The sequence below is a fragment of the Lepisosteus oculatus genome, chromosome 4 (genome assembly GCF_040954835.1).
Source record: "Lepisosteus oculatus isolate fLepOcu1 chromosome 4, fLepOcu1.hap2, whole genome shotgun sequence".
NCBI classification, from domain to species: Eukaryota; Metazoa; Chordata; class Actinopteri; order Semionotiformes; family Lepisosteidae; genus Lepisosteus; species Lepisosteus oculatus.
The window spans coordinates 16,668,125-16,684,368 of NC_090699.1; the positions used below are offsets into that span (position 1 = coordinate 16,668,125).

At 40.2% G+C, this 16,244-nt stretch overlaps 1 protein-coding gene across 4 annotated transcripts; it reads right to left on the reverse strand.

The window, feature by feature from the left end:
- Positions 1–779: 779 nt before the first annotated feature.
- Positions 780–12,339, reverse strand: LOC107077286 (butyrophilin subfamily 2 member A2-like). Of its 4 annotated transcripts, XM_015346218.2 has the most exons (8): positions 12,172–12,339; positions 9,709–9,783; positions 7,705–8,052; positions 6,982–7,248; positions 5,378–5,485; positions 4,829–4,846; positions 4,257–4,283; positions 780–1,465 (listed from the first exon to the last, which is right to left on the reverse strand). In XM_015346218.2, the coding sequence occupies exons 2-8, from the start codon at positions 9,779–9,781 to the stop codon at positions 975–977; spliced, it is 1,332 nt and encodes a 443-aa protein (XP_015201704.2). In that variant the 5' UTR covers positions 9,782–9,783; positions 12,172–12,339; the 3' UTR covers positions 780–974. The 4 variants fall into 4 exon arrangements, with proteins under 4 accessions (XP_015201704.2, XP_069044303.1, XP_015201705.2 ...); XM_069188202.1 differs by lacking the exon at positions 4,829–4,846; XM_015346219.2 differs by lacking the exons at positions 4,257–4,283; positions 4,829–4,846.
- Positions 12,340–16,244: the final 3,905 nt, after the last annotated feature.

A 16,244-nucleotide genomic window follows, 5' to 3' on the forward strand; every position in this document is an offset into this window, starting at 1 on the left:
AAGGGTTCCAGGGGTGTAGAAACAGCTGTCCAGCCATGTTGTCGAAGTCAATACTTTAATGGCTGAAGTAGATCCTACTAACATTTTGAGCTGATTCTCTTACGTAAGTATAAAAGCACCCAGAACGATGATTGATGACTGTGGATTACAGGATAGCTATATTGAAACCACAGCTAGTGTTGGGGTGAGCATTCCCACATGACGTAGACATTTTTTACACTCAGTGCTGGATTTGGGGTCCCAAGGGAGCTTTAGGATGAGTGATAATTTGCTCCTATCAAAAGATCTAAGAAAACCTTTTCTACTGAGGAAACTCTCTTACGTATGTCATTTAATGTGCAACTACTGTAGATGTACAGCTGCAGTCAACATTTAATGGTTCTTGAAACCCAAATCCTACACTGGAGAGAAATACATGCTAATTTCAATACTTTTCAGCAGATCGAAAATGTGCCTACAGTAGACCCATTATGGAAGTAGATACATTTCCAAGAGCTTTTTTCAGTGTTCTTGATTGTATTATACTGACATTTTTTGGTTTGAGGAACATTTTCAAATCTGATGACTGGAGGGCATCGGAGACAGATTGCAGGACTGCTTTGTTGAAACCCCAGCTAGGGTTAGGGTTAACATTCCCACACGACTTACACTTTTAACACTCAGTGCTGGACTTGGGGTCCCAAGAGAACTTTAGAATGAGTGATAGTTTGCTCCTACAAAAACTCCAAATATTCCCTCCGCTCTCAGTGTCCATGATCAGACAACACAACACAGAGCAGTACTGTTTCATTATTAGTCATTCTTTATTGAAATGATGATGTTCACAATCTACAGTGTTGAAAACAATCCTGGTACGGACGTTTTCTGCAGTCCTATCCCACCCATCACCCCTACACCAGAAAACAATAACAGTGATAAAACGTATTAATATTGAGACATACAGTAGCTGTTAGTGATGAGTTCGTAAGATTTGTTTAATATTCACATCTGACAGGAGGCAGCAGCACAAGGTCTTTATAATCCCAGGTCCAGAAGACAGGATAGATTTTCTCCCCTTGATTGAAGACCATGTCAGTGAAGGTGTAGATATGAGTCTTAGACTCTACTTTGTAAAAGGAGACCTTCCTCTTCTCAATATCCACACACACCCCTAACGTCTTGGGATGCACTTTGAGGTGGGAAGAACAGTATTCTAACATCCAGCACCCCTCCTGAGGAGAGAAACTGAAGTCTCCTTTCCTCTCTGCAGACTCTCTAGTGACTCCTATTCTCCAGTATTGATTCACCTCCACCTCCCAGTAGTGTCTCCCGAAGGAGAAACCCTCCCTGCTCAGGACACAGGCCCAGGAATCAAATCTCTGGGGATTGTCAGGGAAATTGCTCCACGGTCCCTTTTGCACTCTCTTCCCATCCTCAGACAGTGTGAGAGAACAATACGCTGTGTCAGGGTCCAGAGTCAAATCAGCTGTCGGAATAAAAGTGTAAATATCAGAAGAGTCTGTTGAAAATATGAAAATTTAAGTCAAATGGTATTTGTGAAATATGTATTTGATTCTTGGGTGTACAGAATGTGTAAATGTATACACCTCATATAAGCACATTCTGTGCACTGTATATACATGTAAATTCTATAGCTGCTATAATATATAGTGTATATACAGTATTACACTATATGATACCTGAAATCTAAGATTTCTTCTTTTTACCTTTCAGTGAGGAATTAACCTGCACTTGTTGTATTTAGTGATGAGTTAGGGAGCCGTCTACTGGACAAGAGTGAAAACTGCAGTCTGGCCCTGAAGCTGACAAGGCAGCATCTTCCTCTCATGTTTCACACTTATTCTGCATAGAAGTGCACTGTCAGTCATACTAAATCCACAGGACAACCTGTTACTGTGGAAATACAGACACCCTATAGATCACTTCTGGTCTGGAATGAGGACTCCGATATCACAAGTGAACACCCTACTTTAGGGTTTAATGTGAAGCTGCAAAGGAATTTTCCACATATTCCGAATGGCGGAAGAATAATCCAAATTAGAACAGAGAATATAAGAATGAATCTGAATCTGAATGGAAATTCAAAAGAGCACCCAACTTTTTGCTATGAATTTTGCTGCTCAAATAAGTGAAATTACTTGTCACTCAGTGCCTCAAATCTTGAGAAATTCACTAGAACTTCAATTCCAGCCCGATGAACAGAAATGTGACATGGAGAAACCATATTACACCAGAAGCCCCACCACACCAATGCGCAGCACCCATTGGACCAGCTGCCCCCCCTACATGTAGACTGCTAATACTCTCTCATCTCAGACTTCCTATTCCCAACCCAATGCTCTCAGCAGCTCCTTTTTTTCTTCAAGCTCCAGAATTCTGACCTCCCCCTGACTTCACTCAGCACTGCAATATCTTCAGGTCTAGGGCAGCAACAGCTTGTCATCCTCCCCTTTGCGCCTTGTAGCACCATCAATTATTGAGAGTTAAATTCAATCCAGATGCAAGTTTCAGCAATTATTAATCTGTCCTCTATTTCAATTATGTGTATTTTCCCCATGCCCAGTTAGTTTACCCCATGGTACATCACACACACAGATCCAGATCCAGTCACAGACACTGTGTGTAGATGACGACCCCAATGCCACAGGTTCACACTCCTTCGCAGTCTGTACTGCCGTCACCACTGGCTGACAGTCTGTCCTTTATCACACTGCTGACTTCCAGCCTGTTCTCACATGATGAGCTGTGGATGAAGCTGATCAACTTTTTAGCACATGTTGCTCAGTCGCACTTTATACAGGACTAACTGAAATAATATTGCAGATGTCAGTGACATGATTTCTTTTGTAATTACAGTTTTCAGATCAACACTGCCTGCAGAACAATAAAAATACAATTCTTGCTCTGTGTACTGGGAGTTGTGGCTATAGTGGGTAGCCCTGGTTTCCCTCTAGTTCTGCCACTGATAGGAACTTGCAGATTTCTTAGGGTGAATCAGGCAGTAAGATGGAGGAATATATGTGGGATCAGTGTGTCCTGACAGAGCTTTTAGATCCTGTCAATAAGAGACTAAAGGGTCTGTTTCTCTTCCAGTGCCTGAGACATTTTAACATTATGTGTCTTATTTGTCATGAGAAGAGGTGGGTGTTGTAGGTATTTTCGTGGTCAGGGGAAATTAAGTTTCTGTGTTTTCAGTTCAGACAGATTTTTCTTATTGTCTTACTCAGTGTGGCACAGTTGGTGTGTCGAAGAATGCACCAACCTAAAACATTTGACAAATAAAACAAGTTCATCCTTCTTACTGAGCAGCATTTTACATGCAGAAGAAAGAATCAAGTCAAATCAGCCCAGGTATAGGCAAGAACTCCAAGTAGCCAAAGCAGAGCATCTCAGAGAACCACGCCCTGAGTTTGTAGCTTGCAGTTATTGTAAAGTGGGACAGGGAGGATATAAAAGCAAGGAATGAGCATAAATTGTCAATCCAATAAAAAAGACAATGAAATGATTAATTTCTATTTGACTTACCCCTTCCCCCATGAAATCTTTAAGTTTGTTTTAATGTAGTCTGACTGCATCACCCTCGATAAAGGTGAGGGACTTTGTAACACTTATTGTATTTGAACTCAGCAAAGGCAACTAAACCGGGTCCAGCCAGTATGAGGTGGGTGGACATACAGGAACTTTTCAAGAACTATAAAATCACATGTGATATAAATACCACTGTTAATAAGGTTTGGTGAAACAACCCACTCAGCCCACTTCTAAGAGGTCACCCTGGTAAAGTTTCTTCTAAAACTACCCACACCAAACACAACCTGAGCAATAAATAATTCTAGACCTCAGACTCCTGGAGGACAGGAAGTTAGGCCTGTGAAGATAGGTCCAAGAGGACTGGAAGTCAAGACCAGGGATGTCAGGAAGCAAGGAAGCCAGTATACCAAGGAGAAGAAGTAACAAAGAGCTCAACTGGAATATGTAAAGAGCTGTAAAGAATACGTTGTCATTGTGTAAAATGGGATTTTTACACTATCGGCACCAACATAAGAGTCTCCTATTGGCCATTAGAGAGATGAAAAAAAGATTCCCAACCGAAGTCCTGATTGATTTTTAACCTTTCCCCTTGAGTTATGTCCCTTGAGTTACATACAGGAGTTTACAGAAAAGCTGACCTGTAGTACAGCTAATGTTTACACAGACAGTCTGTGTTACAATAGTGGAGTATTTATGTCTTTATCTTAAAAAGGAGACATGTTTACCTGCAGCACTGCACAGCAACTGATATACTGGAAGAGAGAAATACAGACACTGTTAATCACAGACACACACTGGGCTCCACACAGTCAGCATTGGGGGGGTCATTCACGTTTCTTGCTGTAGAACTAGAGCATGTGCAGGTTTTCAATTTCATAAATCTAAGAGTTTCCAAAACATCAATCATGGTCATGAAATGCCAAATATGAAAAATTCCATTGGATTCTATACTTTTTGTTCAGTTTCACAGCCTACAAATATATTCTGTAATAACTAATGGCTGCCTGCTTCACCGGTGCCCTCTTGTGTTCAGGAGGATAGCTGGTCTCCTCATCCCACTAAACCACTGTTTAAACATTTGCCCAAATAAATGACTGGATTGTTACTGCTATTCTGAACATTTTCAAGTTAGTTATTGTTGAGAGGAATCATTGTTTTGAGTACATTTTGTGTTCCTTATGCAAAAGTGCAAAAGAGCACCACTTGGCCACTACGGCCAGTGGTATTCCTCTCCTTGCTATATCAATATTCCTGATGAGTAATTAATGTCATTGTCTGAAGAAAAATATTCACTCACCAACTCGTTTCTCTTCCCCTGTAGAGAAACACAGGCAGTGTAATAAGTAACTGGCTCTGCAAAATGCTAATTGTGTGTCTGTTCATCAACTGTTTAAGCAGATTTTCCCGTTATAGAGCTCAGAGATTTTCCCGTTATAGAGCTGAGTAAAACTATGAATTCATAGAGAATGGTAGCTGTTTCACTGGTACCAGCTGTATCAGAAAGCATGAAGAAGATGTATTGACTGCAGTCTAGAGTGATAGATTGGATGGACTCTTCACTGCTCCCCACTGACACAATGTAAGAACTAGTCAGCAGTGAATAAGGCCCAGTACTAAGGGACAGCCTCGTCTCATTTGATCACATTGTCACTCTCACTCTGTGGCACTGATTTATGTTCTGATGAAAACTGGAGTCTACAGTTCTTCACATGGTATCTACTGCATAAACTGTCTCCCGTTCTCAAGTGTAGGATTTTCTGTGCTGCTTTTAAACATAATAATGCTATTTTACACCCATCCTAACACAGACATTCAGACACACGTATGCTGTATAACAACCACATACTGTCCATTCTTCTCCACTGGATCGCCAGAAGCACAGATGCTGCTACAGTCACAGCTGATATTATAAAGAGAGCCACCATCCATCCAGAGGGTCCAGGGAAAAAGTCTCCTGGAAAACAGCACAGGAATATGATCCCAAGGGAACTAATACACAGCCCATCGCGTGTACACATGTATATTTTCTTTTAACGCAATACTTTTCTTTACCAAAACCAAGATTATTTTAAATAATTTCTCAAAATATCGCAAATGCAAGTGATCTCTAATATCCTCTAAACGTGACCCTTAAGTTTGTTTTCACAGCAGTGAAACTATTTTGTAATAAACAAATTAAAAGTGTAACAACAGCAATATATAGACAGAAACTACACAATGGGTGAATAATATGTACTTTTACCAGGAAAATCCCAAAACAACAACAAGTACTATATATCACAAACCACCAAAACAGCCTAAGCTTTTCAGAACTGTGTTTCATAAATAGATACATCAGCATAGAGTATATAAACATTTTTCATGGGAATATTTGTGAAGAATCTCGTGTTTAGAGAAGCATCAAAGTATATGAATAATTTATCGGTTCTCCAGCAAAATGCCAGCACAAAAGCAAAACTTCACTAAAATACATAAAGAATGTTTTTGCTTACATTGAAAAAACTGCTTTCATTTTACCCTGGAAATTCACAAGTTTATCAAAACAATGCAACATAAATGTCTTTTAAAGCTCCCCTATATGAAATTGACCGACTTTAGAAAACACTAATCTAAAAGGTTAAAACAGCTGTTATTCAGCCAATTCTGACCATTCAGAGCTTAAATCTTCATCACTATGGCATGCATGTGTAGTTTTTTATTGTATTGAACTTGTTTCTTTTGAATACTGTATAAGTGCATACAGTAAATACCAGAAAGCAGCAAAAAAAAAAAAGGTTAAAAAACTCTCTAGGACTAGGACCAGAATTAGTGCAATACAATAGTAGTATACTCTTTTCATTATTTGTATTAATTTACATTTTTTAAAGGCTGAGAAAACCAATCCAGGTACTGTCTTCATAAAGACAGCTCACACCCAAAAAAGGCTCCACAGATGAATAGTTGTGTTTCCTTTCTTCTCTTTTCGGCATGGAATTAAACTATTACTTGTTCATTGTTATTTTTACTATTATTATTATTATAATTATTATTATTATTATTATTATTATTATTATTATTATTATTATTATTATTACTGAGCTTCCGAACAATTCAAGAGGTGCTATATTAGCACAATCAGTCTGTCATATGAAAACTTCTTTGCCCGATTCAGCTCATTCAGCCTGATCCTGAGATCAATTTGCACTCAGCTGGACCTCCATCAGCCTGTGTTCCACTAGACCAGCTCAGAAATACACCAAACAAGCAGCATTTCCCTTTTCGCCTGTCCTCGTTTGCACAGCATATTCTATCGTTATCGCCTCTTCTCTGCCTTCACTGGGACCAAGCATATGAATTCTTCAGCCTGTCCTACAGTTATATAGCTACTTTCATCTCTTAGCTGTGTCATAACTGTAGTTTAACTAAAGCAAACACAACACTGAAGACGTCACATTCAAATTCAGTACTAACTGGGTATGTGGAGCTCAGACTCCCAATCTGCCATGGGCTGTGTGCTTCTAACCAGACAGGAAAAGATGTTAGACTCCTGTTTAACTGGAATGTAGCTTTTGATACTGAGGAGCCCTTGACTGTTGCTGTCCTCTGTGATGGGCAGTGATGGCACCTCCTTTCCATTCTTGTCTATCCACATCACTGCAGGTGCAGGGAACCAGCCCTCTGCTCTGCACAGCAGCTGGGTCTGACCTCCTCCAGGGGAGTGGAGAGAAACTGAAACATCTGCCAATAGAGAAAACAACTTAATAATAATAATGTAATATAATAATAATGTAATTATTATAATGGCAATGAGAGCTACACAGCTCTTCTAACCATTGGAGACTCTCCTGATAGTCACTATGGAGCTCACAGTATTAAATCTCTTCAGGGTGCCAAATCCCTTCAGCTATATAATTGACCCGACCAGCAGATGGTCTTCTGGACTGGTGTAGATCTCCTGTAATTTCAGTCCACCTACAGCTTGCGATCTCATTGTTAAATACCCTCTGGCGTCTTTGCAGGAATCTCTCAGAATCCTAAAACTGAACAATGTGGACCTGATGGCTACCAAATGAAAAGTCATTGGCTCACAATAGACATCCTTCTGTAACTTTTCCACCGTTGGTAACCGTTATGAACATAAGATGTATTATATAATTTAAAACATTAACATTATGATTGCAAAATAACACTCACCTCTTACAACCAGGTCAATAAGAGTGTCTCCATTATGTTCCACAGACTCCACCAAACAGTTATACAGTCCATGATCAGAGAGACTCACATTTCTCAGCTTTAAAGAAACGTTGCCTCTATGGAGCTCATGCAGAAAGAGATTAGCCCTCTCCCTGTAGGCTGGGTTCTGTACATCAGTGTTATATTTCTGAGATTGATACAAACACACAGGAGCTTCGTATTCGCCTCTAAACCACCTGATGTTTAGGTCCTCAGCACTGATGTCCGGTGAGAGGTAACAGGGCAGGACAGTATCTTCACCCGGGGACACAACAACAGGAACACCTGAACCAAGAACCTGGAATTTCTCTGAAAGTGAAAGAGCACAGCCGACATGAATCTACCACTTCTAGAGGAATGATCACACTGAAACATATCACACAAGGGGATGAAGCACTAAACATCATGGTGCTGGAGCCCTGACCATTTTTATCTCTCATCTCATCACCATGAAGGCAAAGGTCACTGATTGTTCAATGTCTATTTCAATTAGGCTGTGTTAGGATTGTTTTGTATTTGTATTTGGCTACTTTAATCAAGGCAAGTAAAAGCTATGCAGAACCTCTCCTTTAAGGTTACACAAACCAGACACAGCACACATACTTAAATTCCAATTCCAATTCCAACGTAAGCATTGTTTCGAAATAAAGGCCTTTAGCTTTACATCCATGGATTTTCTAACCACGTTTGGGAGAGCCAGAGCAAACCTGGCAAGCAATGGGCACAAGTCAGGATACACCCTGGACAGGACACCACTCCATGACAGGGCACACACTGTCACAAACACACACTCGCACCAGGGTCACTTTTCCCAGAAGCCCTACCGGCATGGCTTTGGACTGTGGGAGGAAACCAGAGCACCAGGAAGAAACACACAAAGAAACACAGGCAGAATGTACAAGCACCCCAAAGCACTCTGGGACTTAAACCCAGTTACAATCTTGTTCAAAATCAAGGCTTAAGGGTATGATCTTGAGCGAAGAAGGACACTTGTTATCTTAGAAAACCTGGAGGAGTTTGTCTTTGTTGACTTATTGAGTCTCTTTCTTTGTAGTTAATACATACTGTTTACATTCAGATGAGAAGGGGTGTGCTAAAGAATAGTATTGCATGTTACACACGGCAATATAATATATTCCAAACCAATCTGAGTCAGTTTCAAAAGACAACAAAAACAAAGTGCAACAAAGAACCAATGTAATAATGAATAAATCAAACCGCTGACAATAAATACTTTAAAAAACACTGTTCAAATGTCCGATAAATTTCTATGCAGAACATAGTAATCTACTAACAGCACCCCATCCACTTTCTATCTGCTTTATTCAATACAGGATTGTGGGGAAACTGCAGTCTATCCCAGAAAGAAATGGGCACAAGGCAGGGTACACCCAGCACAGGACGCCAGTCACTTCAGGCAAATTATTTAATCATTTTTGCAATAATATTAAATCAGTTGTTAGGCATGTTACTGCACCAGTGCAGCTTATTGACATTGTTGACATAATGCAGTATATGTCATACCTCCCATCTTAACATTGAGCAAAAGGGAAAGATTTAGACTTTCATAAATGTAGGAGTGAAGGATGCAGTATTTTGGCTAATAACTAGTGCAATGTACGCGTTTCCATATTTCCAATTCTCCATTGTAACACTGAGTTTGTGCCCTCCCAGTATAGTGTGTGAGCAATGCTACTTTTACCAATGCTCTCTGACACTCTTGCAGTTTGGGCACATAATATAGACAGTACAATTCAGGTGAAAATTCTATATGTATTTTTCATACGGAAGGTCACATGTGACTGAGATGGAGATTAAGGTGCTGGAGCAGTGCTACATCCTTGAATACAGACAATATCTGTAAGGCAACAAGGTTTAATACCCATGCACTGCTTATCATGAGTTACTGTTCCTGCTCAGTGTGGAAACATTACCACAAAAATCAGAAGTTTCTCCTCATTGTACCTGATCTTGACACAGACGTCTGGAGGAGAAGCAGAAGAATCACACAGAGACAGTCTGATTGGCAAGACTTCATTTCTGAAATAAGGGAACACTCTGATTGGTCTGATATCATCAACCAAACAAAACACAGTTTGACTGGATACATATCATCCTTCAATCGAAAAGACAATGTGATTTCACTAAAACAGACACTCAAAGTGATATATCCAGCTGTACTATGGCAGCAAGTTTCTCTGAGCTTCAGTTCTGATGTGATTGATCACTCACACACTGCTGTGTCTGACTGGTCTTACTGTCACTGCAGCACACAGCAGCTTCAGTCCTGACCTTACTGTGTATTCTCACAGTGCTGTATCTAACTGATCTCACTGTCACTCCTACTCCAGAGTACAGGAGCTAAAATCCCAGAAAAGTTATACGCCTCACAACTCCAAAGATCAATGGCAGTACAATTGAGAGAGTGGACAGTTCTAAATACAATACCTTAGAATTATTATTGAAAAAACATCACAAAATGTCAGTCTAGATTGATTTTTTGTAAATTGACTAAACTTTAATAATGAGCTGTACTGTTAACCTTTTATAGATGTTTTATGGAATCTTTTCTTATACTCATCATCATATCCTGGTTTTGTTATCTTGCCATCTCCAACCAGTATAGGTTGGAGAGTGTGAAAATTCTCAGCAGCAAGGTACAGTAGTAGGTACTGGACAATGTAGTCTTAAAGATCTATAGTATCTGAGAACATATAAAAAAGAGCAATGATATTGTCCTAGATCCTACTCTCCCCCTCTGTATTCAATATGTTATTTTATGTTTACTATCTGGATACGTTGCTGCCTATGAAGACTAATAACAATAATTGCTTAAACCTGTATAGCACTTTTCTGAACACTCCACTCAAAGCACTTTATAGATAATTGGGACTCCTCCCCACCACCACCAGTCTGCAGCTCCACCTGGATGATGCTCCAGTATGCTCACACACACCAGCTCTCAGTGTGGAGGAGAACAGAGTGATGAAGCCAGTTCAGAGATGTGGATGATTAGGAGGCCATGATTGGTAAAGGCTAATGGGAAACATCACTATACAGTATGTATATGTATAACAGAGTTAAACCAACATGATAAAGATAAATAACATATATACTGATGGAAACAAAATACATGCTACATTTTCTGGAATGAGAGTACTATAGTTATAGCTTATGTACTTTCACAAAACGTTTTCAATTTGTTTTAAGTCCTCTGACCAGCAATACAGCTTGTGCAGTGAGGCATTGCAACTTGCCAATCACACGGAAGCTCGTTATGTGCACTTTTAGTCCAGGTGGAACAATGCCTAATCAGGTCACCATTAAAAAGGCCTTAATTCACAGCTAAGGTCAGTGCAAGAAAAAGGCCACACTTAGTCAGTTTTCTGTGCATTCCATAATGCGTCGAATGTCACCAGAAGCCATTGGCATGCTGCAGGCAGTCATGTCATGTGCCAGCATTGCCAGACACTATAGAGTGAGCCGCTCCACTGTGTCCCGAGTGCAGAGAAGGTTTCAGCAGACCGGCAGGACTGAAGACCGTCCAAGATCCGGTCGCCCTCGAGTGACCACACCAGAGCAGGACTGACATATAAGACTGCTCCATCTGAGAGATTGTTTCTCAACAAACTAATCTAATCAAGTTTTTGCTCACTCATACCGTTCACGGCGGCACGCCCTTCTTCTAACATCGCCCCAACTAGTATCGTCTCACACGCTACTGTCACACTTCAGCTCGGCACGGCTCTCTCACAATTTACTTCTGTCTGAGAATATAAATGTGATTTAGTTATATGGGGCTGATAGAATCTATGAGCTAGACTCACCTAACACGTTATTGTCTATGGATATGTGTATTTTAACTTTGAAGTTATTAACTCTAATCTTTGTCATTCCTGAGTGAATGATCATTCTGTGTTCACAGCAGATCGTTCCACAGATACTGTTAATTCTATTAATTTGTCGCTTGTTATGTATGTTTTGGTTATATCAATAAATTGTATATTGTATATTTAGAATCCATTTGTGAGACTGTAAATAATTATCTTTGATTGGTCCCTAAAAGTCAACAAGTACTCTCGCAATTTACTGTTACAATTTCCGATTGTCACACCAAATTAAACCCCCCCATCTCCTACACTGTGAAGAAAATGTTTTAACTGTTAAGAGTTGTTGCTCAGAGAGAAAGATGTTATTAATCTACAGGAAACACAAAGAGGAAGAAAAACTTTCAAATGGAGTCATGAAATTTACTGTATGCCTGTTGCCAGCACTGAAATATTGAAAATAAGCAAAAACATACCTTCATATACACAGACATAAATCATCTGTTTTGTGAATAATTGTACTGTCTGAATGCTAGAGGACAGTATCTAAGCCTTCAGTACACTGTGCTGTTAATTCTATTAAAAATGACAGGATACTTACAGGCTGTTTAATCAGGTTGGAGCTCCACACTCTGCTATTTTGAATTTTACAACACTTTTTTAAACTGTATATTTGAAGTCGCTTAAAAACCACATTTAAAAAAAGATCAATTCTGACTTTCCCTGTATCACAAATGTCCTCTTTTCACTTTCAAGTACTGCTGAAACACTGAGAGGCAGGAGGGAATTTTGGGAAACTGAGTTGTGCAGGGTTGTGCAACTGCAAGATGTCATGGTCATGTGACTCAGGCACCGCTCAGTGTTCAGGGATATACACTCTCTGGGACACTTTTGTTACCATTAGAATATGACCAGTAAAAAAAGTTCAGTATATTGGCAGGTCATTTGTGTCCCCTCCTGTACTGATTCACTGTGGAAACGTATTCTCAGCCTATGAGTTCTGACAGTATGACCTTATTTTACACTGCTGAGGAGTCACTCTGGAGTGAAATGTGTACACATCAGTACACAACATTTATTCACAGGTCCATGCAGAAAAGAAAGCAAGTGATTCCATATTGCCCTTTATATGGTCTTTTCATATATTTACTGCAAATCATAATAACTAAAATGGAACATGTGTTTTAAAATTACTTAAATGTTACTTCCTCTGTTTAATCCAGTGAAAGGAGAGTGTCTCTTCACTCTCTTTCTTTAAAATTGTGTATAAAATCGCATATGTCTGTGTGTGTCACTCTGTATATCATATGTTTATTCTCCAGGGAGTGAGAATTCTGAAATTAGATTTATTTAGTGGAAGATTGGACTGATTTTTGCAGTGATATAGAAAGACATCACCAAACTGACTTCAGAAATTATTCACCACCCCTCAACAACTGTAATTGTAACAACAACAACTGTAACAAGTGTAATTGTGTGACCAAAGCTATCAATGCATTTAAATACTTTTCCCCTTGATTCAAATTACATACTCAACAATTTAAACAGGCAATTTCTTTATTTTGTAACACAAATTTATGAACAATATAAAACTTAAAGAGTGGCATAGTGGCAATTTGGTTAGCATTGCTGATTATCCTATTACTCTTGAATCCTGGGTTCAATTCCTGTCATGCTATCCGTGTGGAGTTTGTATGTTCTCCTTGGCTTCCTTGTGGGTTTTCTCCCACAGTCCAAAGACATACTGACAGTTAATTGGCTACGAGGAAAATTGTCCTGGTGTGAGTGTGGTTGTGTTTGTGTCTGTGTGTGCCCTGTGATGGACTGGCATCCCTTCCAGGGTGTATCCTGCTTTGCGCCTGTTGCTTGCTAATAAGGCTCCTGCTTTCCCACAGCAAGCAGTTACAAAATAGGTGAATGGATGAAAATGTAAATATGTTGTTAACTTAAGTATTCACCCATCTGACTCAACACCTTATAGAAACACTTTTGTCAGCAATTGAAGCTTTGAGTTTTCAGGGGTGCGTCAAATTTGCTCAAACTCTGTCAAGTTGGATTGGGAGTGTCTGTGAACCACAATCTTAAAGTTCTTCCAGAGATTCTCAGTAGGATTCAAGGGCTTGTTTGAGGCACTCAAGGACATTGAAACCACTCCAGTGTGGAGTTAGCTGAATGTCTGGGGTCATTGTCCTCTTAAAAAATGTGAATATTCACCCTAGTGTAAGGTCTCATGCTGACTTAAATAGGTAATAGGTTCAACCATTTGTCTTGATTTAGGCCCATTCATTGTTCTCCTTATACTGACAAGTGCCCCACTCTATGATGCTGAAAAGCATCCCCATTAGATGATCCTGCTAGAACTACACTTCTTGATAAGGATTGCATTATAAAGATGATGAGCTGTGTCCGGTTTGCGCAAGGCATAGCAGTATGCATTCAGGCCAGAAAGTTCATTTCTTGTTTTGTCAGACGAGAGAATCTTTTGCCATGTGGTCTCAGGGTCTGTCATGAGCCCTCTTGCAAGCTCCAGCCTTGCTCTTAGCTTCTGTCTAGCCGCTCTGCCAGAGAGGGTACAGAGATTTGTGTCCTTGGAGATGTTTAATGATCTCAGCCATTGAACTGTCAAGGCTGTCAGAGTGGTCACTGGCATCTAGAGGGGTTATGTCCTGTTTCTTTGCTTCTGTTTCTATGAACCTGACTTTGCTTCTGGGATTTGTCAACACCCTACTTATGTTTTTATAACCTTCCCCAGATCTATGACTGCTCGCAATTCTGTTGTGTTGTACAGTTGTACAGACACCTTCATGAGTTTCAGCTCTGATATGTAATCAACTCAAGGACCTTATTTATACAAGTGTATTTCTTCTGATATCATGTCACTTAATTGAACTGACCATAAGTTTGAACTAAAAAAATAGATGCACCTGGGCTTCCTTTTGGGTGTTAGGGGGTGAAAACTTATTAAATCAAGCTTTTGTTCCATTATGATATAATAAAGTCATTTGTGTAGATTAATGCCAGATTTAGCCAGCAGCCATATCACCCTGCAACTCACAACTGGCAACCCACTGAAGCTCAGCAGGTGTGAGCCTGGTCAGTACCTGGAGGGGAGACTCCTGGGAGGCTGAGGTTGCTGCTGGAAGAGGTGTTAGTGGGGCCAGCAGGGGGTGCTCACCTTGCAGTCTATGTGGGTCCTAATGCTCCAGTATCGTGACGGGATACTATACTGTAAAAAGGTGCTGTCCTTTGGATGAGATGTAAAACTGAGGTCCTGACTCTCTGTGGTCATTAAAAATCCCAGGGCGTTTCTCAAAAAGAGGAGGGGTGTAATCGCGGCGTCCTGGCCAAATTTCACATTACCTTACCAATCATGGCCTCCTAATAATCCCCATCTATGAATTGGTTTCATTACTCTGTTCTCCTCCCCATTGATAGCTGATGAGTGTTCTGGTGTTCTATGGCTGCCATCGCATCATCCAGGTGGGGCTGCACACTGGTGGTGGTGGAGGGGATCCCCATTACACCTGTCAAGGGGGGCGCGAGATTACGAGACATTTAGGCGCAAACACGCAAGTGAAATGAAAAAGAATGAAACAACTGCAGCGAACATTTCAGTCGTCAATTCATTATTCATCCGCTAGAGGGCGGTGTTGCAACCTGGTTCATGTCAAGAGCGGCTAAGCAGGCTATCTGCCGTCCATTCTCGTTGGCGAAGGCACTGCAGAATTGAGACATTTCGTTATACCACGATTACAAATGTAAAAATGGACCGTTGGGTTACTGCTAAAGTTAACAACAGCGGTGAACGTGAGACTGTTAAAGCAAATTAATGAAAGGTGCTGAAATACATGTATGTATACATAATGCTCACACCTGAAGAAAGCTCCTAAGCCGAAACGTTGTGTTTTCTTTTTTAGGCATGGAATAAATTTATGACTTGTTCCTGTGTATACATAATATCAATTATATTGTGAGTGAGTGTGACGAGGGTGTTCGCGTTGTTGTCTCAATGGGTTTTGGGCTGGGGGGGCGGATGTCAAAAAGGTTGAAAACCCCAGCTCTAGGCTATAACACAAATGATCGTAAGAGAGAGAGACTCTAATAGTGACTTCAGCCAAATAAATGGAGATAGTGTACATTCAGATATGGTAAGCTCCGTTTCACTAATAACTCACTCACAGGCCAAGAAAGGGGACAAACAGGACTCCTTCGCATGAACAATTAAAACATTCCTCAAAATGGAGCTTGTTTCGAGAGGAGGAGAAAGACCGGAGCAAAACAAGGAAAGGTTTCTGGAAGCCCTGATCCAAACATCCAGTGCCACTCCTCAAACCTAAACACAGGAAACAAAGCCAAAGCATGCCCAGTGAAAAGAATAGATTCTGTGGGCAACAGGGGAGATGTGATTGACCTACCAAAAAGTTAGAATATAACAACACACGCCTTAAACACAAGCAGATCAATAACAGGACAAAACAAGGCCTAAAAAGCCTTTAAAAGCCTTAAAAGCCTTTAAAAGCCTAAAATCTTAATAATAATGTGCAAATAGAGATAACTGTGGCATTTTAAAGGGATAGAAGTTTGTCTGCTGACCAATTGCATTCTATCCACCAGGGGAGTTACTAATGGCTCCTATTCTTCCTGGGGAGCAATTTTTAGCTTCCAGACTGGAAA

Coding starts and splice junctions, on each gene's coding strand:
- LOC107077286 (XM_015346218.2), bottom strand. CDS start 9,781: ATGAAGTCTTGCCAATCAGACTGTCTCTGTGTGATTCTTCTGCTTCTC. Junction 7,249..7,704: donor TATTGACCTGGTTGTAAGAG/GTGAGTGTTATT, acceptor CTCTATTGGCAG/ATGTTTCAGTTTCTCTCCAC. Junction 5,486..6,981: donor GTCTGAGCTCCACATACCCA/GTTAGTACTGAA, acceptor GCTGTTTTCCAG/GAGACTTTTTCCCTGGACCC.